This window comes from Zymoseptoria tritici, chromosome 7 (genome assembly GCF_000219625.1).
Source record: "Zymoseptoria tritici IPO323 chromosome 7, whole genome shotgun sequence".
Taxonomy (NCBI): domain Eukaryota; kingdom Fungi; phylum Ascomycota; class Dothideomycetes; order Mycosphaerellales; family Mycosphaerellaceae; genus Zymoseptoria; species Zymoseptoria tritici.
Genome location: NC_018212.1, coordinates 1,918,353 through 1,941,501, shown reverse-complemented (window position 1 = coordinate 1,941,501; position 23,149 = coordinate 1,918,353). Strand labels below are relative to the sequence as shown.

Here is a 23,149-nt window from a genome sequence, read left to right as displayed (position 1 = left end):
ACGAAAAGCTTTTTAATTCCACCGCTACCACATGGAATGTACCATTGCTCACCACGTGCATGACTTGGTCGGCGTACAAGGAATTACCATGCACCGCGAACACCTCCCAATCTCCTCGTGTTGCGATCATGGTTACTAGTCCTCAGCAAGTACCTCGTACCCTTCCCGAAATCGAATCAGAAAATTTCCCTCCTTCAGCGTCCTCTCGAGTTTCGACCGGCGAGAATTGTCCTGCTCCTCCAACACAAGCTCTCGGACGAGCTCAACCAGATGCTTGACCTTGATACCGCCGTCGACGACCAACTTTGTGCCCCATGTCAGTCTGAACGACGATCTTCCCATCTCCACAGTGATGCCGACTGAGATACTTCGTACGGTCGGCTGACTGATGAACATCTCCATGGCGATGCCATGCCTTGGCTGCCAGTCCTCAGCGCGGAGGTGCTTGCCGAATTTGGCGCGAAGGGCCAGAGTCTGCCAGACGGAGTCGATCGATGGCGGAAGGACGAAGACAAAGGGATTTGGGCGGACGAGGTGATTGAGATTGTTCAGGAAGTCTCCGTCGGGTGCTCGGTACAATGTCCACCGGATCTCCGCGGGCATTTTCGTGCGTTCCACTTGGGCACCCGCAAGGACTTGGTCGTCGCGACGGAGGAACAGAGCCAGCTGGAGGATCGGGCAGCTGGAAATCACATCTTTCAAGGCGTGAGAGACTCGGCGAACGGGCAAGATCTCGACAGCAGGCAGGAAGGCGAGGATCTTGGCGCCCAATTCGGGCACAGCGAAGGTCTTTTCGGCGGGAGAAGTCTGACATATTGCCGTCAGTATTTGTTTCCATCTCTTCGTTGTGATCGCTTCTCCGTACCATACTCTCGGCGTCGTCGTCTTGGTTGTGGTCGATAATGGGCGAGAGCTTCGGGTTTTCCACGATGCTTCGAAAGGTCAGCACGAATCATACCGAGTTATGCTGCGCTCGCTGCGCCTCTGTCGGCGACTGCGAATACATGGAAGACTTACCAAAGTTAGAGCGCAGTGTAGTGGAAGAGAGGCAGTCGTGCGTGCTGTTGATGTCAAATGTGTGAATTGATGTGTGTCCTGGCAACTCGCCAAGAGATTGACAAGAGGGGGCACGACAAGATCTCTCCAGGCTAAGAGTCATCAGGAAATTCTCGATCGGCTCGCATCCACCGAACTCTCGGGACACGATCCCATCATCTGATGGTTGCGTTCCATACAGGGGGTGGTCTTTGTGCAAGGGTCTCGAACTGGAGCAAGTCAGTATGGCCTCGTTGCCAGATTTGACCGCATAACCGCTCACCTGGATATCCTATGGCGTTAATCTGCAATGAATCTTCGTGGACCAATGTTTTGGGGAAAGTGTCGTTGGACGATCGATCGTCGGGAAAGGCTGAAAGAACTTCAGATGTCACAAACGAGAACGAAACCTTTCCGGCCCGTGAGGTCAGTTCCGACATGTCTTTATTACGACATTCCGAGCAGCAAGGAGAGAACAGAACGAGCAGCTTTTGAGAACGGAAAAGCGGATGGAATGAGCCTCTGCAGCCCTGCTCTGGTTTGTGCAGCTACATCGCACCGGATCGATTGGGAACAGGCGTTAGTACCCTCTTCTATATCCAAAGTCTGGCAAAGGCTTGATCTTCTGGCATTGCAATCACTGAATACTGATAGCAATGATCAGCAACAGGCCACCAAGAACCCCCCAATAATAGCATTATGATCGGATCAAATCGTGGCTACTGTCAAATCACAAGCGCAAAGAGCTACTGGCAAGACATGGAGTACAAATCTTCAGTCTCATGTGCGAAAGACGACTCGAGGCTCCTTGATACAATTTCTGAATTGAGAAAACCTCTATCCTTGTGTCACTGCCTGCTGGCAGCTTCCCTTCAAATCAGTTCCGACACACCGGCATCCTGACAAGCTCACATCCGCCGCCCAAGACACAGCGTGCGATCCCACGGCGAAGACGTCCCAGGAAGCCGACATCGCGGGCCTTCAAAGCCAGGCCTTCGTATGGATCACCGGTACCTTGTTTGTTCCGTCTCTGGGCGGCGGGCCGATTCGCGCTTCCTGCCAAGATCAAAGGGCGATATGAAGGGTTGTAAAGCGCCCGAGGTTTCGACTTCGTCTTCCCCGAGTCTCTGGTGATACGATCGTGCTCCCGGCGAAGATGAGCGGTGTGGTCGTTCCAGTGGTCTCGTGCGAGCCTTTCCAATGGCCGTTGGAGTCTCGACCAGGCCCTGGAATCTCGGGCATATACCATCGCATATGCGAAGACTTTCTCCGGTATGTCGGCAAGACGAACCCTGTCCTCGGTCTTGAGAGCCTCAACTAGATGAGCGATTCGAGTCTCTCCCTCGATCCATTCTGCTTCCCCGACTAGACGAATGAGTTCATCGCCGAGATCATTGGTCTCTATGCGTTCACCATTCTCGTGTAGTATCTGGTAGATGAGGGCGTGGCATAAAACAAAGTTGTCCAAGTGGCTGCTTGCCATGTTCGTGGGATTCTGGGGGTCTTTCGAGGGAGGTAAAGTCCGCATGGATAATATGGGCTATTTGTCCTTGCAATCGAAGATGGGTTGTGCACGCGATGACGGGTGTATCGTGGTTTCAATCACTCCATTCCATACCGAGTCACTCGTGTTTGTCGACGATCACGGAGCTTAGCCTCCCAGGACAGCCAAGGCACATTCTAAGATGTTGCCAGCAGAGTATGGCTTGTGACCGGAAGTTCCCTCTGGCAGTTACATATCGCTCGTGCATGCTGTAGTTCAACTTCCAATTCGACCCTTCGAAGGCGTCGTGGTATGCAGCATCCGCATCACACGAGGCGAAGTTTACAAACATGCAAATATCGTCGCAGCGATGTTATCGTACTCCATCTTATTGTGGGAGGACTATAGCCTCCGTCTGTTTTCATTTTGGCCCGTCCGGGAGGACCCGCGGTCGACTGACAGACTTCCGAACGAACCAGGTGAATGTCCGGAATACTTCCCACTCCACATGACACAAATTTCGTTTCAACACTTTGTGTGGCTCTGCTCTTTCGTTCCTCTCAATACATTCTCCACACGCTGCCGATCAACACGTCGGCATGTCTTCCTCACCACCCAACGCCACGGAAGCGGACACGACAGGTGAGGGCGAGAACGTTGACATCAACAACGGCGCCGACGGCCAGAGCGCAGAGGTGCCGACAGTGTCGTGGGCTCTTATGCACGACACGATTGATTTATTGAGGACCATCCACCGACCCATGCCAGTCCCCAACCCGGAATACAGGCATCACTTCGTCGAAATGCCGACCAGTCTACTATAATCAGTGGCAAATGGCTTGACAGTGGAGCAGTGCGAATCTTTCTGGCACTGGTACCAGCACATGGAACGCATGTGAGCGCACAACGCTGGCGGTATTCAAGACGAAGAGGGCGCGTACAACCCCTTCCAAGACGAGCAGACGATCATCAGCTGGTGGGTCTTCACCAACACGGCGCGCCGGGAAATTGAGGAGCAGCAGGCGAAACCACTCTACAAGCCCGAAACCACCGTGGATCAGCTCAACGACAACATGCCAAAGCAGCTGGTTCCAGTGAAGGTGCCGCAGGAGCAGCTTGAGGAAGATGAAGCGATCAACGCTGCTATCATTCGCAGCCACAAGCGTATTGCTGATGCTATGATGGGGGACTGTGACGTCTGCTATGAGTCGCTGGCTACGAAGACGGGCTACCTGATGCGATGCGGCCATGTGGCGTGTGTGGGGTGCATGTTGAAGTGGCTGAAGGCCAGCCGCAACTGTCCATCGTGCCGCAGAGAAGTTGATCACGATGAGTCTGTGCTCGTGCAGCTCGTCACTGCCGATGAGGCGCGCGAGAGGGAGGTATTTCTCAGGGACGAAGCTTCGAAGAACACCGATGGAGGAGAGGCCGACAAGAAGGACTCGGAGGAATGCTGAGGAACGAATGTCCGGCGAGATCAGCTGAGCGGTAGAGACATGCTGCACGGAAGGGATAATTGGAATGTAATACGACGTCCCTGAACAGGGAGCGAACAAAGGCTGGACTAGCATTGGGACACATCGGCCAGCGCACGATAAGGTGGCCAAACAGGTTCGAAGACAGCTTCTCAACTCGACGGTATGGAGGTTGGGTGGACGTACCTGTGCGCATAGAATGAGTGCCACAGGTACTCGAGGTTTATCTGCCCCTTGGGCAGGCGCATCAGGGCAGTTTGTCGCCGAATCTGGCCTCAAAAGGAGATGGCAGACCAGCTGCGGGTTTGGTAGACTTGTATTCAGCAGCATCATATCATACACAGCAACGACCGTAATGCATCATGATTCTGATAGACCTCCAACGTCTGCCTTCGGTAGCACGAGTGACGTGCCTGGCGGTAGACAAACTTTACTAGCGCGTATGTCAAAAGTCGTTCGTGAATCTCGAGAATAAGTTGAGAAACACACGACACGAAACGCCCCAACTTCATCACTTCTACCTTTCTCTACATCTTCGTCCCTCGGGCTTCTCTCTCATCCACCCAGCACAGATACCCTGCGCATCGCCCCCCGAACATGGCTTCTCCTCCATCCGGCGCTATGGAGGCGAATGCGCCAATTCAAGACCATAACATCAATGATACGGATACGGCGGCGCAAGACAGCACACTCAACGACATGGACACCTCAACCCGAGCCGATGCAGCGAACGAGACAACTGCGGCAGTGAACGAGGAGGAGCTCAACGAGGCGAATACCGCAGTGCAAAATGATCAATTGGCGGAGATGGGTGTGACAGGAGAGTCCAATTCCGCGCCGCTTCAAGACCTGCCACCTCCTACGCAGCCTGCTCGCATTCTACCCAATAACATTGATCGTCAATATGTTCAAGAACTGCGCCGCGAGCAGGAGAGAGCGTTCCGTATTCATGCACAGCGCGAGGAAGCTCGAAATGCGCGCATGGAAGATCTCACCAATCGGGAGGATGACAGCTCTACCGAGACAGGTTTTGCTGGGCACGAAAATGAAGCAAATGGCAACGGTACCGCCGCACAGTATGGAAGTCATGACGAGACCAACACACCAGTCCGGGGAGATGGCCCCGGTGACAGCGATCATTCTCCAAACAACGCACGCACCGTCGCGATCGGTGCCGGGAATGGAAGACTCATCCTCATCGATCGATTCTGGGCTTCGGACGAACAAAACACGCCGGCACCCGACTTCAACTGGAGACCGTTTCCTATCGAGATCCCAAGCATCGAACAGTCGGCCAATGGGCTCACACCCCTGCAGCTTGCCGCATTCCTGCATTGGCAGCTGCACCAGGAGTCGATGTGGGCGCACAACGTCGGTGGGATTCAGGACGATGATGACAACTTCTACAACCCATTCACAGATGACCATCCGATCCAAAGCTGGATCAGTTTCAGTGCTGCTATGGAGCTGTACCTACGCGGACTTCCTCTGTACAATGATATCGCCACCGAGGAGCAGGTCTGTGCATCCATGCCGAAGAGGACGATTCACCCGGAGGAGGCCCCGCAACACCCTACAGCCGATGAAGCAGAAAATGCCGCCATCTCCAGCGTTCACAGACGCATTGTGCAAGAATTGAAGGACGACTGCAAGATCTGCGGCGAAGCGGTCCCAGCGGACAAGATGTGGTACTTGACCAAGTGCGGGCATGTTGGATGTCAGGGATGCGTGATCAAATGGCTGAAGGCGAACCGCACTTGCCCTTGGTGTCGCAGAGAAGTCGACCATGAAGGCTCGATCCTGGTGGAGCTAGCCGTGGCTGAATCCAAGCCCAAGGGCTGTGCTGTGAAGAGGAAGGCAGACGAGGCGGACATGGGAGTCGACGACAGAGATGCGAAGAAAGCTGCATTGTGAGACAACAACGGCGGTGATGCGGAGAGTCGAGGCCAATGACCCGGCAGACCCGGTCGGCAAGACATGGGCCGGGCATGGAGAGGTGGGATCAAAATTGGACCAGGAAGGTAGGCGTACGATTCGGTGTTTTGGGACAGATTGGAAATTGCACACGAGGTGCGATGTCGTGGCAGCGAGAGATTGCATGCTGTACGGGCAGAAGGAAAGGGGTAGTTCGGTCGTTGACCTGACTGATGCGGAGAGTCTGCACGAGTATTAATCGTCAAGGTTCTTCTACAGCAGCAGAAAAGTAGGCATAGCATCGATTTCAATACATGCTCAGCTAAATGCACTTTCCATCGGCCAACCAGCAATATCCATTGACGGGCCTGGTAGCCCACCCTGCGCCGGTTTCGAGCCAGTAACCATCTATCTTTTACACCATCTGTTCTTCAACGTATATATAGTCTGCCCGCTGATAGCTCCTCAATGGAGCATCGCAAAAAGACACGACAGGATGGTCTGAGTAAGACCGTCATTCCACAACCATGAAGTGAGCAAATCCTTGAGCGCCGGCTCCGTTGATTTTTGAACAGATGCGGAGATAAATCCGTTCCGCGTCGCAACCACATGCTATTGACTGTGTTCCCACGTATGGAAAGCTCAGTAACGATTCCTCGAATGGATCCCTCTCGGCAGCACCCGCTGTTTACTAGCGCGAAAGTAATGAGTCGGCTCGTGAAAGTCCGCTATGTCCTCGGAATATTCGTCCTCCACTTTTACGTCTTTAACAATCGATACATCCCCAACGCTGTAATCACATCAGCGCAGGCAACTGACACGACAACATGGGTTCCCAACAGTCTCATCCGGACGAGTCAGCTCCCCAAGACACAGGGAACGCAAACACCGAGGTTGCTGGCGATGTTGTAGCTGATGACGCTCCCATCGAGTCACCGCCACCTACGACGGAAGATCAGGGCCATGGAGACGACCAAACTCAAGAAGAAGCACCTGTCTCACCATCCACATCCAATCCTCATCGGCCGTCTGACTTGGAAATTCTGCGGCGCGCAACCTACGACCTGGTCCTGTCATCGTCACGTCTTCTAGCAGCTGCAATCAACGCTGTCAACGCGACTGACACGACGCCCTTGCCCTTTCGCGCGCGCGAGGCTTTTGCCGTAGAAAGTCAGCCCGACACTGCGCGAGACGTTCCGCGCTATGCCGAAAATCCCAGATTGGCGTTGCTCATTGCGTCTCCGAGATCACGGAGACTTGCTGGCTCTCTGGAAGATGATCCGAACGTCGCCATCGCGCTCCTGGAACATCGCTCTATTTGGCCCCCCGCCGCAGACAACGAGGATGACGACGATGATCAAGACATGCCTCTACTTATTGACCCTCAGAACGGCGCCCATTTCGAGGATTCAACACGCTTCTATGCTCCCCCACGTACCATTTACACCTCCACTCAGCTCAACGAAGACATCAGCGCCTCCATGAGATTGGTCACTCTACGCCCCAGCACTACATCTGGCGGCAACTCTAGCACCCACAACGATGTTGATTCAGCCGAGGTAACTAACCTCAAGCACGTGGTGGCGAGAATGGAGGCACTCTGCGCTCTATGCCTCGATGATCTCGCGAACAGGGTCTATATTACTTCGTGCGGCCATGGAGGATGTGTGCGCTGCGTCATCGAGTGGTTGAAGTGTTCGGATACTTGTCCTTCATGTCGGAGGGTCGTTTCGCACGAGGGATCGACCCTGGTCGAGGTGGACGATGAGGAGGATGGCGGTGGATTGGATGGCAATGACGGCGGAGAAACTGAGCATGATGGCCAGGATGGTGGCAGTGACGAAGACGGAGCTGGAGGAGCGGAAGATGCGGCGAATGATTGCGGTGAGCCAGGGGAGGCAGCGAGCGAGAGTGGAGAGTAAGCTGTGAGAACTCGGAGGAAGGCAATTGTCTGCGCTTGGGCGCACCACGCGATGGGCGGATCGAGGTGCGAGGGCAGAGAGGTGGCGACTGGAAGACATGCATCTTCCTTCTTCACGAGATGCCGCAAGTGCATTTTGGACAGCGGAGAGGGCCTCGCGCGGCTGACGACAACGCGGTAGTCAGAGAGGGACGCAGAGCACGAGTGAGGCAGGCGGAAAAAATGGAATCAGGCCGGCAGGGATGGTATTTGCTGCCAGCCACCTCGTAAAAGTTGTGCAACAGATTAATACACAAAGCCTTTCCTGCTACTTTGCGATCCTCGCTGTTTATTGGATGGCTCTTCGTCACATCCTCTACTTTACTTCCGGATCTGGAAAATCGGAGGACGAACAAAGGACCTCTGGCCGGATGCAGCGAAACAAAACCTCAACTTATGCCCAGTCGTTGACAAAGAACCAAAGTTGGGCTGTGGCCATGGGCTAGTGTTCACTGAGCAGTCGTAAATTTTCATGGCATCGGGAACGCCATCAAGTAGTTGCTGGAGCGGATGTGCCTTTGCAGTCTCTGCAGATCTCTACGGCGACAATACCAGTTCCCACGTGGCGTGGACCGGGTTTGAGATTCGCTGCTTATGAGTGCGGTGCAGATAACGGGGAAGAAGGCGTTTGAAGAGGGTTGCTGGCCAGTTTCGGCCACGAATCGAGCCATGGAGATCATCTTGACCGAGGAACCGGAGGTCTACACCAGGATCAACGGGTTGCGAGCGATCAAGAGAGCTTGACAGTATGCAACAGTTGACTCCTTGCTGAATAAGGCAAGTCGCGGATGAGATCTCGCAGCATTGATTTGATCGATACACAAGCACCAAGTGAGCTCGGAATGTTAATCTAGAAGTGCGCTTCAAGCGGATCAGAGGCAAGCGAATGGCGAGCGTGACATCGAGAGCAGGGAGTTCAAGAGCCAGAGGGTGTGAATTCCTACCCCCTTTCTGTTTGCCTGTGGCTTGGGTGTGCTCGGCGACTCACAAGCACGTTGTCTAGGCTTCAAGAGCAAAAGAGCAATCGTTGTCGCCTTTGTGGTTCACAAAGACCTCGCCGTAAACAGCAGGCAGGACCGACTTCAGATTAACAATCGACGGCAACGACTCATTGTCCTATTGCTTGCGAAGTATACACCAAAGATGTGGAACAACCATGTCAATTCGTGGACAGCAAAAGTTTTGACTGTTCATGTACTAATGTACCCATGATCTGTTGCCTCTAAGTGGCCTCACGTCTTGATATGTCCAAGCTTAGTCGAAGGTCTTGCGTTCCTACGGACATTGATCAGATGTTCTTTATGACGATGCCTGATGTTGGTTTCGACAAGCTGTCAAGCTATCCCGGATGAAATTCAGGGGTAAGGTGGCCGCGAATGATGTCGCGGAGATTTTCTACGGACTTATATACCAATTTCAGAAAGATCAGAAACACTTTAGCCCGACAGTTTCACGGACGACCCGTGTTGCTGTCAGCGGGACCCACTCGAACGCCAGCGTAGCTCAAATTTCGCTCGTGAAAATCCACTCTGCATGTCAACTCAGCACAGCTTGCAATCTCTAACATCGTGCCCACGAGAGTCTTCAATCCCTCTTAATCCACCACACCGACTCTGCGCATCGCATCGAAGCTATGGCTTCATCTCAACAACAGGCCGGCGGGTGGCAGCCGATTCGCGTCGACATGCCAGACTCACTCGCGGAACTCAGAACAAAGGGCCTCAATCAAGCACAAGTGCAAGCCTTTCTCCACTGGCGCGCGCACCAACGCGTCGTCTGGCTCCATGCAATCATCGGTCCAAACGATGACCCAGACGATTTCTACAACCCAGATGCTCAGAGCCACGATGATGTTATCGTCGAGTGGTATGTCCGCACTCTGATGAGTCAAGACCCAGAAGAAGACGAGGCGGAGTTCGAAGACGCGACCGGTTTCTACGCCAACCCTCTGTACGACCCGAGCACATCGGAGAAGGACATCATGAACTCCATGCCAGTCATCACTATCTCTGCTCACAACAACCACACCATTCCCGCCGGCCACGAGGACATCGCACGAACCCACAAACAAAATCTGGAGGAGATGGAGGGAAAGTGCCCCGTCCGCAAGGGTGCAATCTCTTCGACCAGATACTTCACTTCCTGCCAGCACACCGGATGCGCCGAGTGTATCATCGGCTGGCTGAAGTATCAGAGCAGCTGTCCGACCTGCCGTAAGGATGTGATGCACGAGCAGGCAATCCTCATTCAGCTTCAGGAGAGCGGCGGACCGGCGAACAGCCTCGATGATGATGCTGGAGGTCAAGGCAGCGAACAGCTTGCCACGGGAGAGATGCGGGCCGGAAATGAGGTCCAGGAAGATGCCTTGGTCTGTGCCGAAGCAACTGGAGGAGGCCTTACTGACGACATGTGCGGAGCGTAGGGGGACCAGGTGGAAGGGGAGCGCATCGACCAGAAAGGCGAGGTCGGAGCTGGCCGCGATGATGACGAACTTGGGTTTGACGGAGAGATGATCGGCGAATAAGCTGGCGAATCTTGTTTGACGAGTGGAAACCTTTGGGAGGGACTACCGGAGAGGTTGGGCGTGTGACATTGAGCCCACAGGCGAGCAGAAGGTGCCCACTTCATGAAGTACGAAGCAAATTGACCGACATTGGAGATCGGAGCAGTCTCGAGCATGTTACTGATTCCATGCTTGACCTCAAGCTGGAAGGACATGTACTACACTGCGAATCCGATTTGCTCACAGGGTCCTGTGTGATAGCTTCAAAAAGATGCTAGCGTTGTACCTGTGCTTGCTTTCAATACCATACCCTCTCCTCCGATATACTTCATCTCTCATTCTTCCACACGCTCATACGATACGTGATATATGGCCGGTCTGTCCCTCTCCCAGCTAGCCATACGCATACTGACGTTCGCTTTTCAATCCAGCCTCGTGGCTAGCAAGCAGCCAACATCATCATCGAAGGATGCGAGATTCCACTGATGATGAGCATGTTGACTATGATAGCTGTGTGGGCAAAAGATCCTGAAGCTTCCAGAACCATCGGCCCATATGTCTAGTCTCTGCGGGAGAACAAAGTAGCCAGATGAAAGAACAATGTTTATACAACAAGCAACTTGAGGGAGTTTAAGGTAATCCGTTCTTGCAAACCCGATCATGCTCACCGTCATATTGGACAGCAACTACATCGACGCGGCCGCCAAGGTAGAGGCGTTTGATAGACTCTGTTCGCACCGGATCGTCCCTCTGGACCGGGCCTTCGGCGACTGGAACCGCATGGACGGGGTCAATATGGAACAAGCACGCCACGCAATCGACGACTTCTCCCCGCCACATGAAGACCGATACGCCCTACACGCGGCCTACGCGACGTCATACGGGTCAACAAGAGTGGCACCGCCGAGAAGCTCCCCAACGCGAAATGCGACTCCTACACAGAGATCTATCCGGGTATCACACTAGTCCATAACCACGACAAGAAGGTGCCAGTCGAGCGTCTCGTTTTGAACATGCCCATGTTCCTCGCTCGCTACAAAGGCCTGTGGAAGGAGTAGAGGCTCGACCCGTCTATCCTTGACGAATCGGCGAGGCATAGATCAACGAGCGGTCTTGCCTTATATCTCTCCAAACAGCCCCGTCAGTTGGCCAGCGACACCTTCATTTCCCAATTGCGACTCGAAATGTCTCGAGAGTCCCACCAGAATGGATGGTCCGGCGTATATCCAGTACTTCAGAAATTATACTTCTGCCGGAACAAAGTAATTCCTAGCGCGATCCCACATTTTCCTCGTGAACATCCACCCGGTGCAGCGACGACTTTCTATCTTCGACATCTCTCCCTCAGCCACCGGGAACACTTTCATCAGCCGCCGTATCTCAGCGCATCAAGTCCTTATCATGGCTCTCAATGCCTCTCTTCCGAGCGAGACCCCGAAAGTCAAGAGCTCAGACACTCAGCCAGCCAGCCAAATCGGCAATGGTCGTCGCAGTATGCGATCGACGTCTGCAACGAGGAATTCAAGTCTTGTAGTAGGTACCCGTACCTTCAAGGCGCGCTTATGGCACGACACTAACGGTGATCACCAGCGGCGTTCCCAGGATCCTCACACACTTGATCTCGGCGGAACTCCATGGAGAACTATGGACGGCGCACTTTTCCCCTCCATCAGCGTTGATGGCGATCAGCGCGTCTCCACGATCGATCGCTCATCTGCGGCCAAGTCGCGTTTACCACGCGTAACTCCTGGCAGCTCACGCATCCTTAGAGCGCAGCACCGCCGTCGACTTCTTCTGGGCAACCTGCCACCTCTGATCATGCCGGCACGCATCATCCCGACGGAAGAGCGAGTCTTCCACCGTCAAGAGACGATCTGGCAGCCAATTGTTGTGAGACTACCAAACAGTCTCCAAGAGCTCAGATCAGGTCTCTTGAACCCCGCCCAGCTGGAGTCTTTTCATCACTGGCAGGAACACGAGTTCGCAGTGTGGTTTCAGACGACACCGGACGCGAACGAGCATGTAGACGACTTCTACGATCCGTTTGCCGATACCGATCCTGTCGCCACCTGGTACACCATGGCTCATATACATGAGATGGGGAACCAGGTTGAAACTGTCGAGAACTTCGAGGCCCCGTCGTGGACCTACGCGAACCCTCTCTACACCGAGGAGCAGAGCGAGGAAGAGATCATCGCTTCACTGCCTCTCGTCACCATCACTGCTAGTCTCCCAACTGCTAGCCTTGGAAACGACGATACTGCTAACGAAGCTGCATTGCAGAAGCACAAGATGATGCTCGAGTGTATGGGTGGTTGCCGGATCTGTGGAGAAGCCATCTCTGGGATCGGATATGCCGCACAATGCGGCCATGTCTGTTGCGTCGGGGAGATGATCGAGTGGCTGAAGTTTCAGAGCTCGTGTCCGTCTTGTCGCGAGGTCTTGAAGCACGAGGATTCTTGTTTGGTGCAGATGGCTGACGCCGAAGAGGCAGCCGAGGAGGATCTCAATTGCGGCGGTGCTGACAAGAACGGCGACGGAGAAGAGCCCGGTAAGGGCGAAGGAGATGCCGGTAGCGGGGAGTAGGCTGCGGAAGATAAACACAGTGATTCCAAACGAAAGCTGTAAGGAGGATTCAGGACGTTGGGTCGAGAAACGGCGGTACAGCATGTTCGAGGACTGGACGAAGACTACGATGTACTGGGATCAATCGATCGGTGTTGCGAACAGCATGGACAATGTGTCAACAGTGAATCCCTCCAGGTCGCAACTGGCACAGTGGCTCCTTGCTGAACCCCTCCAGAATTGCTCGACGATACTGTAGTTTAAGCGTATGCGCGAATCTGATCAATCGAAGCAGCGGTTCCCGATCATCTTATCTCACCGCTTGTTCCTGATCGAAGCAACGGTCATTCGTCCTGAAAAGACTTGCTCAACCTCCCGTCAACCAACGTGGTATGGCCTCGAGCTTTCTTGGTCAAGCGTGCCATCGACTGAACATCAGCGAGTGACGTCGACGTACATGCGGTCCTGCTCCGCATGAAATTCGTGGATCGGCGACTCGACGTCGCCGAGAGGAGACACCGCCGACGAGTGGAGGCTTCGATTGGACTCGACATCGCGGACGCTAACGGAAGTACGCATTCTCGGTGACCGACTTCAGGTGGGTCCCCAAGGAAGAGAGCGAGCGGAAAGTTATCGTGCTTCGAACGTCGAAGCTTACATGGAGAGGATGTGTACAAAGTTGTCAAGCTTAAAGATTGGAATTTGGCTCGACGCCGTGTAATAGTGGTGCACTGTATGCTCCGTTCTACTTCCCACAAGAACCACGTCGTTCGTGAAACTTCGCTGAATTTACATGGCAATTAAGAACCGCAATTGTGCTGTATTCGCAAATGCTATTACCTAGCTTGTCCGACGAATCACGACTCCGTGACGAATGGCAATGAGGATTGGGTGGTGATGCTCTGATGTGGTTTTGACCGAGGCTGCAATATCTTCGTATCTCGACCGGAACAAGTCAATGCTCAGAGTGGTCCTGCGTATTGGGGCGCTGAGGTCGTTGTCGTCCAGCGTGGAACAGGACCGTGCCCGAGTCGAAAATGCTCTTGACTCAGCTCGTAGAACGTTCGACGTGAGATCTCTGTTGAGCGATCGTTTCTGTTCCGCACACCGCACACGATTGCTGGCCTCGGAAGCCATGCCCATAGCCTCACCTCTCACCACCCCTTGCCGCCTTTCACTTGTTGGCCCACAGCTCTTACCTGGGCATTTGTGCCATTCGATTCCTCCTCGTACGTCAGGTAATGGACCAGGTTCGCGTCGTCTCTCATACGATATGTCTAGGAGTCTGTCACCAGTCCGTAGTGGGCTGCGGGAGCGGCTGCTGAGGAACCGGCTTTGAGAAAGTCTCCTTGCGGATATCACTCAGAGTCTTGAGAAGGTCGCGATGGACCTGCTGACTCTTGCATATCGTTTCCTGTTGAGTCTCACGCTCGCGGGGTTGGGATTCGCCCAAGGTCGCGTTGACATGATCGACACGAGCCTGACCAGCTCAGATGTGAGACCGTTCGTAGAATCGTCAGAATGCAGGCTTGGCCCGAAAGTCTCTGATCATTGCTGGTGTGTATTGGTCCAGTCCGATCATAAGTACGTCGCGAATGTCTGCAGAACTCCGATAACGATGTTTGCCACATGTAGAGCATGGCCTGACCGTCCTCCCACCACCATAGGCTCTTCCATCTCGTTCGAATCATTGGGCGGGAGATCGACCAATGCTCGTGTTTCCCGTCACCCTACGGCTGGCGCAACGCAGCCTCACGAGCTTCATTTTCCGTCTTGAGCACAGCCCTCGAAACCACCCTATCCGCCACCGTTCCTCCAGTCGACGCTTCCAACATAGTCCAAGTCCGTTTCGCCATTGCGAACGACTGCCTCTGCTTGACTGCCGTCTTCCTTCTGCCAATCACCTCCTCTAACGCTTCAACATTGCCACCCGTTGCAGAATCCCTACGTCCATTCTTATCGCCAGAGCGTGTGACTCTGCGGCCCGGAGCAGGAGGTGGAGGCATCTCCACCGCAGCCTCCGTGGTGGCTTTCTCCAATGCCTTCAGCGCCCTGTTCCGCGGTCCAGGCCCAGGCGCATTATCTCGGGTAGCCTTCTGCACACGTGCCACAGCCATCAACGACGCGATCTTCGCTTTCCTTCTCTCATCAGCTGTGGAAGCTTTGGCGGTCGCGACATTGACGCGGGTCGCGAGGGAGCTGTTAGGTTTGCGCGGGCGGCGTTTTGAGGTTGTGGTTGCTTCTGCTGGGCTTTTCGACAAGGTGAAGAGAGAAGTGCTGGGTGGAAAGTAGCTTCCTGGGTCGGATTGGGAGTAGCGAGCTGTGCTGCGTCTTGGGCGGAGGATGCCGTTTGAGTTGGTCATTTTGAGGATAACCTTGGAGGAGCGTAGCTGAAAGAGCTTGCGCCGGCAGTTTCAGAGACTTCGGCGAGCTTGCCACTAATGGGAAGGACGGCTTGGTGTGGAGTAGAGTGGTCCACGCTATGAATCTAGAAAGCCGCGAAGCAGCAGCATGAAGTCGAGCGATGCTGAACAGTGTCGATATTTCGGCAGGCAGTCTGTTCTGATCAGCCTGCTGCACCACAGATTGGCTTTTGTGTGCAACTATGCTGGCCCAGGGAGAGAATCGTACTTCAGCTGGACAGTTGTGTCAAACAGCATGGACGAGATGATGTGTCGTGCGTCAAGGTCTACGATGCGTGATACGGAAGTTCAAAGTCTTGATGTTGAGTACGAGTGACATTCAAGAAGGAAGCGTGTGGACTGCCGCCAAGCGCCGCGAGCAGGCTGGCGAACGTGGAACATCATGCAACTTCGGCACCATCACGCTACGCCCTGCCGCGTTCTTTGGAGATGCAGCTCAATGAACAAAGCAGCACCGTGGCTGCTTGATCCAAACCGTCGATGATAAAGAAGCCGGCCGCATTTGAAAGCCAATGGCAGTCAGTCACAACGACAAAGAGAGTGGGAGGGACAGCAGTCTTTCAAATTAAGCTATGTTCCAATCTCAACTGTTTTGTGGGGATAATCTCAGGCGTCTGTGAGGAGAAGTCTCCCGACTTTCCTGATATCGTACGTCCAGCACATCTGTATCTTAATGCTTCATATTCCACACCCTTCTTTGAAGCGTTGTCATCAATCAGCCAGCACCACGGCACCAAGAATCTTTCTCTGCACTACGCTCCATTGCCCATCTCACAAGGCCTTCAGCCGAGCTGTGCAGCCCATGTCGTCCTTCCGCTCAATCTAGATGAACCTCGCGCTCTCAGCCACGGAGACTGTGTCGTCGTCCTGATCCTTCTTCAAATCTTGGCCAGTCGCAGTCATGATCTCGCCAGCCTCGTCATCCTCAACGGAGGCCCGCATTCCGGCCCATTCGGCCTGGGCACCGCGAATAGCAGTCTTGCTTTTGCGGGTAGGGGACAGATAGCTGTCGTCTTGCTTGGTGTGGGTCGGAAGCTCGATGCTTGCTTCGATGCTGTCCCAAAGGGAAGACGATGGCAGGTTCGGGCCTTGATTGGACGGCTCAAAGACCTGGCTGCGACGCTTCGGTGGAGATCCGTTGATGTTGCCGCTGACTGTGGTGACGACATTGAGATGCGGTCCGGGAGTCGAGGCTCGAGCGGTAGTGTAGGACGGCAGAGGGGAAGTCGAGTGCCGGCTGACAGGGCGGTAGGTATTCAGATCTTTCTTCACATCTCTGCGGACATCGTAGACCTGGCGGAGTGATGCTTTGCGCCCTTGTCGTCCACGAGCCTTCTCGGAGTACTCCTGCTCTTCCTCGGTTGGGTAGCGCTTCGTGAGCTGGAGTCTTGAGCCAGACGTGGGAGTGCGCGACTTTTCGGGAGAGGGAGACGGAGAGAGGCGGAAGGAGGAAGGGTGCGGAAGATCGAGCACAGAGCGCTCTTTGCTGTCGCCAGTCGACAGGCGTCCATTGTGACCGCGAGCAGCGGACTCTTTCGCCTTCATCCAAGAGAGCTGCTTCTTCAGATCGCTGTTCTCCAGCTGCAAAGCATCGCGGTCTCTCTGGTCACCGGAGAGCTGGTACTGTAGTTGGGAGTGCGACTCCCGCAGTCGCTTCAGCTCTTCGTTGAGGTCGGGACCTGGGAAAGAATCAGTACTTTGTACACGACAACGATGTGGAACCCGCTTACTGCTGCATGCCCCTATTTCGCGATGCTCCTTCAACAGGGTCAGACGAGCTTCTTCCACCTTCGTCTCCATCGTCTTCACCGCATTCTCGCGCGCATCCAGCTTCTTGTGCTCCTCGCGGAAGCGATCCCACATGGCGGCGACGATGTCCATGCTGTTGGACATTGTTGTGTTGTGTGGAGAGAGGAGAGTGCGAAGGAGTTGTTGTGATGTCCAAAGATCAAAACATGTGTTGGTGAATTGTTGACATTCGGAATCAGCTGCGGCTTGGCGCAAGTTACGGTCCTGGCTGGAGCCGCCTCAAGCTTATCGAGGTGAAGTCCCAATTCTTGCACTGCTTCAACCTTGACACATCCATCAACACAACAACATCGAAACGCCCGACAACTTCCAACACTTCAACCATCCGACCGACTCAGACACTCAAACGAACGAACCAAACATCGAACAACAAAATGTTCATCACCTTCAACACCAAGTCGGCCACGGCCACCCTTCGCACCGGCGCCACGGCTCTCAACCAGCGCGCCTACACGTACGTAGTATGCTCTTCACTCGCATCAATCTCTCAACTAACTCAGCCCTCACAGCAACGTCGCCGTCAACATCAACGGTGTCATCGCTCAAGACAAGTCCCACAAGACCGAGTCCATCGGATCACAGACCTACAACCCCCTCAACGCCATCGGCACCCGCACGTTGTCCAAGATCGCGACCGACATCAACAAGGTCGACAAGCGCGCCGTGAGCGAACGCACCAAATCGAAGTTCGCGCAGACTATCGAGGCTGCCAACAAAGCAAATGCGAAGGCCGAGCTGGAGAAGAAGTCGAAGTTCGCACAGATGATCGAAGACGCGAACAAGGCCAACGCGAAAGCTGTGGTGGACAAGAAGATTTTCGAAAAGGCAGGCGGCAAGAGCGTGGAGGAGAAGGAAGGCGCGAAGGAGGTGAAGAAGTCTGGCTGGTGTGGTGTTTGCAAGGTTTGCAAGTGTGGCAAGATGGGTTGAACACAACGGAGGACGCAGGGTGATGACCGCGATGGCGCACGCGTTTGATGGGCTGTCTTGATCTGCTGATCTGGTTGACCATGAGCTTCACCAAGGGTCTGCTCAATCTTATGCTTGCGAGAAGCGTTGGCAGGCTCCTAGGAACTTGTACAATTACGGCCAGGCCCATTCTCATGGTGGGACATATGCACCTGGCCATTCATCGTACTGCGCGAACCAAGCCATGCGTACAGCGACTGCGGATGAAGGAACATGGAGCAGGTAAAAGCAGAATGGGAGTCATGACATGGGGGTTTGCTTTGATCTTGATTTCACACACGGCGCATGGGTCTCTCATCAAGGGTAGCAGTACTTATGGATCAATGTCACGATCGTTCAAACCATACTTGCCTGTGATTTAAAAGCCTGTTCCCTTTCATAGCCTATCTGCCTGACGCGTTTCGGTATGCCGTCGTTGAGAAAATACGACGTGAAACAGTCCACGACCACCTCCTTCTCCATAAAGCATCTGATGAACATCAGGAGTGGGTCAGAAAGATGCGGCCAGTGGCGTGAGGGCACGATGAGCCGTTCGATGCGCAAGAGTGGGCAGTTCGTACAGAAAGTACCTTACTGGCCGTTGCGGCACAAGTAGCTCTGTTCCGACACGCGGCGGTTTCTTGATGCTCGCAAAACGGAGCCATGAGCCTGTCAATCAGATCCGAACGTTGGTAGTCGTTGAAGTCGTGTTGATTCTTTGTCTATACCTCGATTGCTACCGTTGAACACGCTGTGCTCGCTCCTGTAGACAACGCATAAATACATTGCACGCACTATGTCTCCTCCTCGATTGCAAGAACAATGTGGCAGCTCCTCGAGTAGCAGACTCCCGGTGCTCACCCCTCGCCTAATCTCACATTCATATATCCCTAAATTTCCTCCCCCTCACCGTCCGCTACGAAGTGCACGGCGCTGTAGCGGATTGGTATTTCAGGTACGTTAGTGCATCGTGATTCTCAGGTAGCGGCAGCAGCATGGCAACATGCAACTCTGGAGCCTGGTATCTGGATCTGGACTGGATTGGAGTTCTCTCCATGAGAACGATCGCTTGCGATCTCATTTTTTTGATGTTTCGTTGGATGATTCTTTTGGGGAATTCTTGGCAGGAGGTGAAGGAGGAACGCGGCGAAGACGTTCAATGAGGCTGGATTGCACGCGCTGGTCGCGTGTTCAACTCCGTGTCAATGAGCCGCTCCTTTTTGGTCAACTGTGACGATGGCAAGAGCGCGGAGAGTATGGCACTGAACTGCCGCTTCCCTTTTGAGTCAATCAGCAGTGACTCGCTGGACCCATTCGAACAGTCCTCCCAATAGCAATCAGCACCAGCAATCTCGCGATGGCCACTAACACCGCTCCTGAGAGCCTCAGTGCGGAAGGTTATCATACCTTCCGTTCTGTCGTCGATTCGATCAAACAAGAAGAGCCGGTCACGACTCGCAGCCGCATTTACCTGGAGTCCACTCAACTCTTCAACGGAAAGCCGGCCGGCCTCACGCGGCGCTCGCCGGGTTCGCAGACGAAGATGACAGACTCGTGACCACGACCATGTAAATCTGCGATGGCGTCGTTGGTAACCTGAACAGATGGGTACATCCTACCGCAGACGAGAAGAGAAGCTTGATAGATGACCGTGTCACTGATCTTTGTCGACAACTTGCCAAATGCCTCTCTGGAGCACAAGCGTCGATCAAGCAGCCAGCGAGTCCTCATCCGAGCCTGACATCGCCTCACAACACACCAGCAGTCCTACATGAAGAGTATCGACACCACCCACCAAATCTTGGCCGAGGTCCAGGAGCTGAGGGCGGCGGAAGGAACGGACAGACGAGGTACCGCGAAGAGCAGCACTTATCGCGAGTCCTGGGAGGATTCGATTCCTTCCATGGTGGCGTAAGAAGAGCAGCCTGTGCGACTCATGCTACAAGTCAGCCATGTCTACCTCGCGATTTTGTCACCTGCTTCGAAGAACAGGATGACTGTCCGCTCGGAAAGGCTCCCGTTCTTCTCGTAGTCGAGGCAAGTCAATACGATCAGCGTCGACCATGAGGCTTTCAAGCGGGTCCTTTCAATGTTCACTGCACTCACCAAAACTCTTGTCATCCCGCGAAGAGACGTGCTCGGTTGGGAGATGAGCTTTTGACTTCAAGTCCAAGCGCGCAAGACGTCGCGGCTCAGTTCAATCGACAGATGCCCAACAGAGCTTCCCTGTGATTTCCCATCCGCTCAATGCCCGGTGGTCCCCAGTACAACGATCGCCTGCCTCCAGACGCCATCAATGATCGAATGACCAAAGTCAAACTTCCGGGGAGCAAAGGACACTGTGGGCATGTTGTGCTTCTCATGGAGGACGTCGTGAGCGGGCTTGGGAAGTTACAAGACAATGTCGGTCGCAGACCAGACTTGGGCGATGGGAGTCATGATGGTATAACACTCAGTACCGTAAGGACGTATAAGTGTGTGAAGCCAGAGCAGAATCGAAGGTATGCAACCAAGCATTGTGATCGTAGAAGCTCTGCGTTGCAATTTGGCTGTAGCAAAGCGTACTGTCGTGAACAAAGCAACTCAGCAACAAGGTCCTCCCGCTGTCATGGATCAAGATTCCGGTCGCAGAACAGCAGCATCAGCCTTTCGCTCCGACTTCCCTACGGACCACCACCCATCATCCTGCTCTCACCGCCTTGACTCCCGGCCGTTCATCACACCCCACTCCTCTCCCTCTCCATCCACCACAACCCCAACCTCATCCTCTCCACCCATCCTCAAACCCCTGACCTCATCCCACTCCCTCTCCATCGCCAACACGCCCTCATAACTCAACTCCACTTCTCTTTCTCCACCTCCGCCACGATTGCCTTTCTCCTCGCCCTCGCTGGCGGAATCCGACTCATCCTCCTCCCGATCGAATGGACGGCGGTAGATCTCCCGCTGAAAGTCCCGCTCCGCCCGCTGTCGGTTGGCTCGACTCACAAATCGTTCAGCAGGACGTAGGCGAGTAGCTGCGTGCACGAAGACATGCGGGCGATGGACGTCTCGGTGATGATGGCGGTTGCGATGGAGAGGAGGAGGGCGAGGGATCCCAAAAGAACGAGCGCGGAGAGCGCGAGCTTCGTCGAGGAGATCTTCAATACTACGATCAATGTCAGTTCATCTTCGGGCAGAGGGACGTAAGTGCAAAGGACAACTGACTGCTGCCGAGCTTCGCGTCCAGCTTGCTCGGCTGTCGCGAGGCCAGCAAAGACAGTGGCACGGTCGAGTGGTGCTTCTTCGGAGCCGAAGGGGAACCTGAGATGATTAGAGTGTGGGAGTACATGAAGGCGAAGGTTGCTTACGTTTCAGCGCGACGGAGTCGGACGACGGGCAGGTCTGGTGAGGAACTGGGTAGATTAGTAGGCAAGGTCGAGACGATGAGAAGAGACAGAGACTTACATTCCAGTCCTACCAGGAGCAGAAGTATCTTCAGCACTCGGCGTAACCTGCGCGGCAGCGGCAGCGACAGCGACTACAGGCGCAGAAGAGGACACTCCATCGCCAGAAGCTGGTGCGGGCGGAGGCGGAGATTCGCGAGAGCGCTCATTGTCGGACATCGTTTCTGTTGGTACGTGGTAGAGACGAGCCGCTCGCTTGAGATGTACAGTTGAAGAAGCAGTATTGAAGAAAGCCGAAGTTGCCGTGCATGTTTTGTGTGCGAGGTCATGGGAAGACCCGCTCGTCTTGCCAAGCCGCTAAGTCCAAGACAGAAGTGAATTGCTATTGTCTGAGATGTTGACTTTGAGATACGTGTAAGTTTGTGTGTGCTGGCAGATCTTGAGGTGAGATCTCTGTGGGTGAGATGATGTGCTCAACAATAATTTTCGATTCTTGTGTCTTTGACTGAGAGAGCGGTGTGAGACATGCATTGAACCACTCATCAGCGTTCAGATCTCAGCTCAGCTCCAGCTGTCGCAGCGAACACGTTTATTGCAGTGATCTGTGGATTGAAAAACTTGGACCGAGGAATGTCATCGAGCGCTGTCGGGCGAGGAGATCTCTGCTTGGTAGGTCGACCATGAAGTCTACGAGGAAGTAGATGTGTCGCTCAGCCCTGGTGGACTCCAGCATACCACGAAGCGAACCGCATGGTCGCCCTCTTTCCCCAAGATCCTTGACATCCGACCTACAACACCGCAACGATAGCTACAAAGACACTCAGAACCACCGCTCCAGCAACCTCAACTCTCCCCATCGCTCCACCCTCCGCCACCACAGCATTCCCACCATTCCCACCTCCATCCCCACCCCCGGTCTTCTGCGCAACCCTAACCCCCAAACTCGTACTCTCCACCACCCCGGTCCCCCCAGTCGCATCCGTAACAGTAACAGTAACGACCGCACTCCCCGTCGTCGTAGCCGTACAAGCCGTCCAACTCGTCCACGGTGCTTCTCCACTCTTCCAATCCGGCCAGTCGCTCGTCCAACCCGGCCAGTCAGAAGCAGGACATCCGTCTGCTCCTCCTTTTCCCCACCAGGACGTCCAGGGGCCGCGAGTCCAGTCGCTGTTCGTGGACCAGGCGGGAGGTCCCCAGCCGTGGTTGTTGGGGCCGAAGGGGCCGTTTTGCCAGTCGCCGGCGGTGCGGGTTGTCCAGTCGGAGTTTGTGGGCCAGGGGGTTGGCCAGGGTGGGGAACCTGTGTTTTGAATCAGTTTATGCTGTGCCCGGGCAGGACAAGAGGGAGTCTGGGCTTACCACTCGTCACACTGGATGTCAAGTTACACCATTTTTGCAATCCTTGGTACAGACCTTCCCAGTCGCCTTCTTCGCAATTATTGTCGGAGACGCACTTTTTGAACGTCTCGAGAGTATCGGTGGCGGAACAGAGGGATTTGTAGTCGGAAGCAGCAGGTCGGCAGTTGTAGGCACAGGATGGGAAGGAGGGGTCGCCGGATTGAGGGCCGCCGCGATCGGGGTTAGCGAAGGTGATACGAAGGAGAATAGCGGCGGCTGCGAAGATAGAAGCCGGGAGAGACATGGTGGGCGAGAG

At 54.4% G+C, this 23,149-nt stretch overlaps 9 protein-coding genes across 9 annotated transcripts; 5 read left to right on the top strand and 4 right to left on the bottom strand.

Annotated features, from left to right (window-relative positions):
* Nucleotides 1-135: 135 nt before the first annotated feature.
* Nucleotides 136-2,518, bottom strand: MYCGRDRAFT_94672 (uncharacterized protein; the record flags this gene model as incomplete). Its single annotated transcript, XM_003850775.1, has 4 exons — nt 136-807; nt 1,018-1,061; nt 1,319-1,408; nt 1,948-2,518. 4 exons carry the CDS (start codon nt 2,516-2,518, stop codon nt 136-138), a joined length of 1,377 nt encoding a protein of 458 aa, XP_003850823.1.
* A 599-nt stretch (nt 2,519-3,117) lies between these two features.
* Nucleotides 3,118-3,975, top strand: MYCGRDRAFT_94671 (uncharacterized protein; the record flags this gene model as incomplete). The annotated part of the gene is made up of 2 exons (XM_003850972.1): nt 3,118-3,160; nt 3,443-3,975. The coding sequence occupies 2 exons, from the start codon at nt 3,118-3,120 to the stop codon at nt 3,973-3,975; spliced, it is 576 nt and encodes a 191-aa protein (XP_003851020.1).
* Nucleotides 3,976-4,590: 615 nt separating this feature from the next.
* Nucleotides 4,591-5,907, top strand: MYCGRDRAFT_94670 (uncharacterized protein; the record flags this gene model as incomplete). Its single annotated transcript, XM_003850973.1, has 1 exon — nt 4,591-5,907. The coding sequence occupies one exon, from the start codon at nt 4,591-4,593 to the stop codon at nt 5,905-5,907; it is 1,317 nt and encodes a 438-aa protein (XP_003851021.1).
* Nucleotides 5,908-6,734: 827 nt separating this feature from the next.
* On the top strand, nt 6,735-7,829 carry MYCGRDRAFT_94669 (uncharacterized protein; the record flags this gene model as incomplete). The annotated part of the gene is made up of 1 exon (XM_003850974.1): nt 6,735-7,829. The coding sequence occupies one exon, from the start codon at nt 6,735-6,737 to the stop codon at nt 7,827-7,829; it is 1,095 nt and encodes a 364-aa protein (XP_003851022.1).
* Nucleotides 7,830-9,551: 1,722 nt separating this feature from the next.
* On the top strand, nt 9,552-10,289 carry MYCGRDRAFT_94668 (uncharacterized protein; the record flags this gene model as incomplete). The annotated part of the gene is made up of 1 exon (XM_003850975.1): nt 9,552-10,289. The coding sequence occupies one exon, from the start codon at nt 9,552-9,554 to the stop codon at nt 10,287-10,289; it is 738 nt and encodes a 245-aa protein (XP_003851023.1).
* Nucleotides 10,290-12,014: 1,725 nt separating this feature from the next.
* MYCGRDRAFT_94667 (uncharacterized protein) lies at nt 12,015-12,956 on the top strand (the record flags this gene model as incomplete). Its single annotated transcript, XM_003850976.1, has 1 exon — nt 12,015-12,956. One exon carries the CDS (start codon nt 12,015-12,017, stop codon nt 12,954-12,956), a length of 942 nt encoding a protein of 313 aa, XP_003851024.1.
* Nucleotides 12,957-14,665: 1,709 nt separating this feature from the next.
* On the bottom strand, nt 14,666-15,298 carry MYCGRDRAFT_94666 (uncharacterized protein; the record flags this gene model as incomplete). Its single annotated transcript, XM_003850774.1, has 1 exon — nt 14,666-15,298. The coding sequence occupies one exon, from the start codon at nt 15,296-15,298 to the stop codon at nt 14,666-14,668; it is 633 nt and encodes a 210-aa protein (XP_003850822.1).
* Nucleotides 15,299-16,180: 882 nt separating this feature from the next.
* On the bottom strand, nt 16,181-18,269 carry MYCGRDRAFT_94665 (uncharacterized protein; the record flags this gene model as incomplete). The annotated part of the gene is made up of 5 exons (XM_003850773.1): nt 16,181-17,037; nt 17,089-17,240; nt 17,524-17,615; nt 17,845-18,048; nt 18,135-18,269. 5 exons carry the CDS (start codon nt 18,267-18,269, stop codon nt 16,181-16,183), a joined length of 1,440 nt encoding a protein of 479 aa, XP_003850821.1.
* A 1,325-nt stretch (nt 18,270-19,594) lies between these two features.
* Nucleotides 19,595-23,137, bottom strand: MYCGRDRAFT_94664 (uncharacterized protein; the record flags this gene model as incomplete). The annotated part of the gene is made up of 8 exons (XM_003850772.1): nt 19,595-19,708; nt 19,872-20,037; nt 20,808-21,095; nt 21,320-21,415; nt 21,560-21,722; nt 22,234-22,286; nt 22,636-22,795; nt 22,855-23,137. 8 exons carry the CDS (start codon nt 23,135-23,137, stop codon nt 19,595-19,597), a joined length of 1,323 nt encoding a protein of 440 aa, XP_003850820.1.
* Between the last annotated feature and the right edge of the window lie 12 nt (nt 23,138-23,149).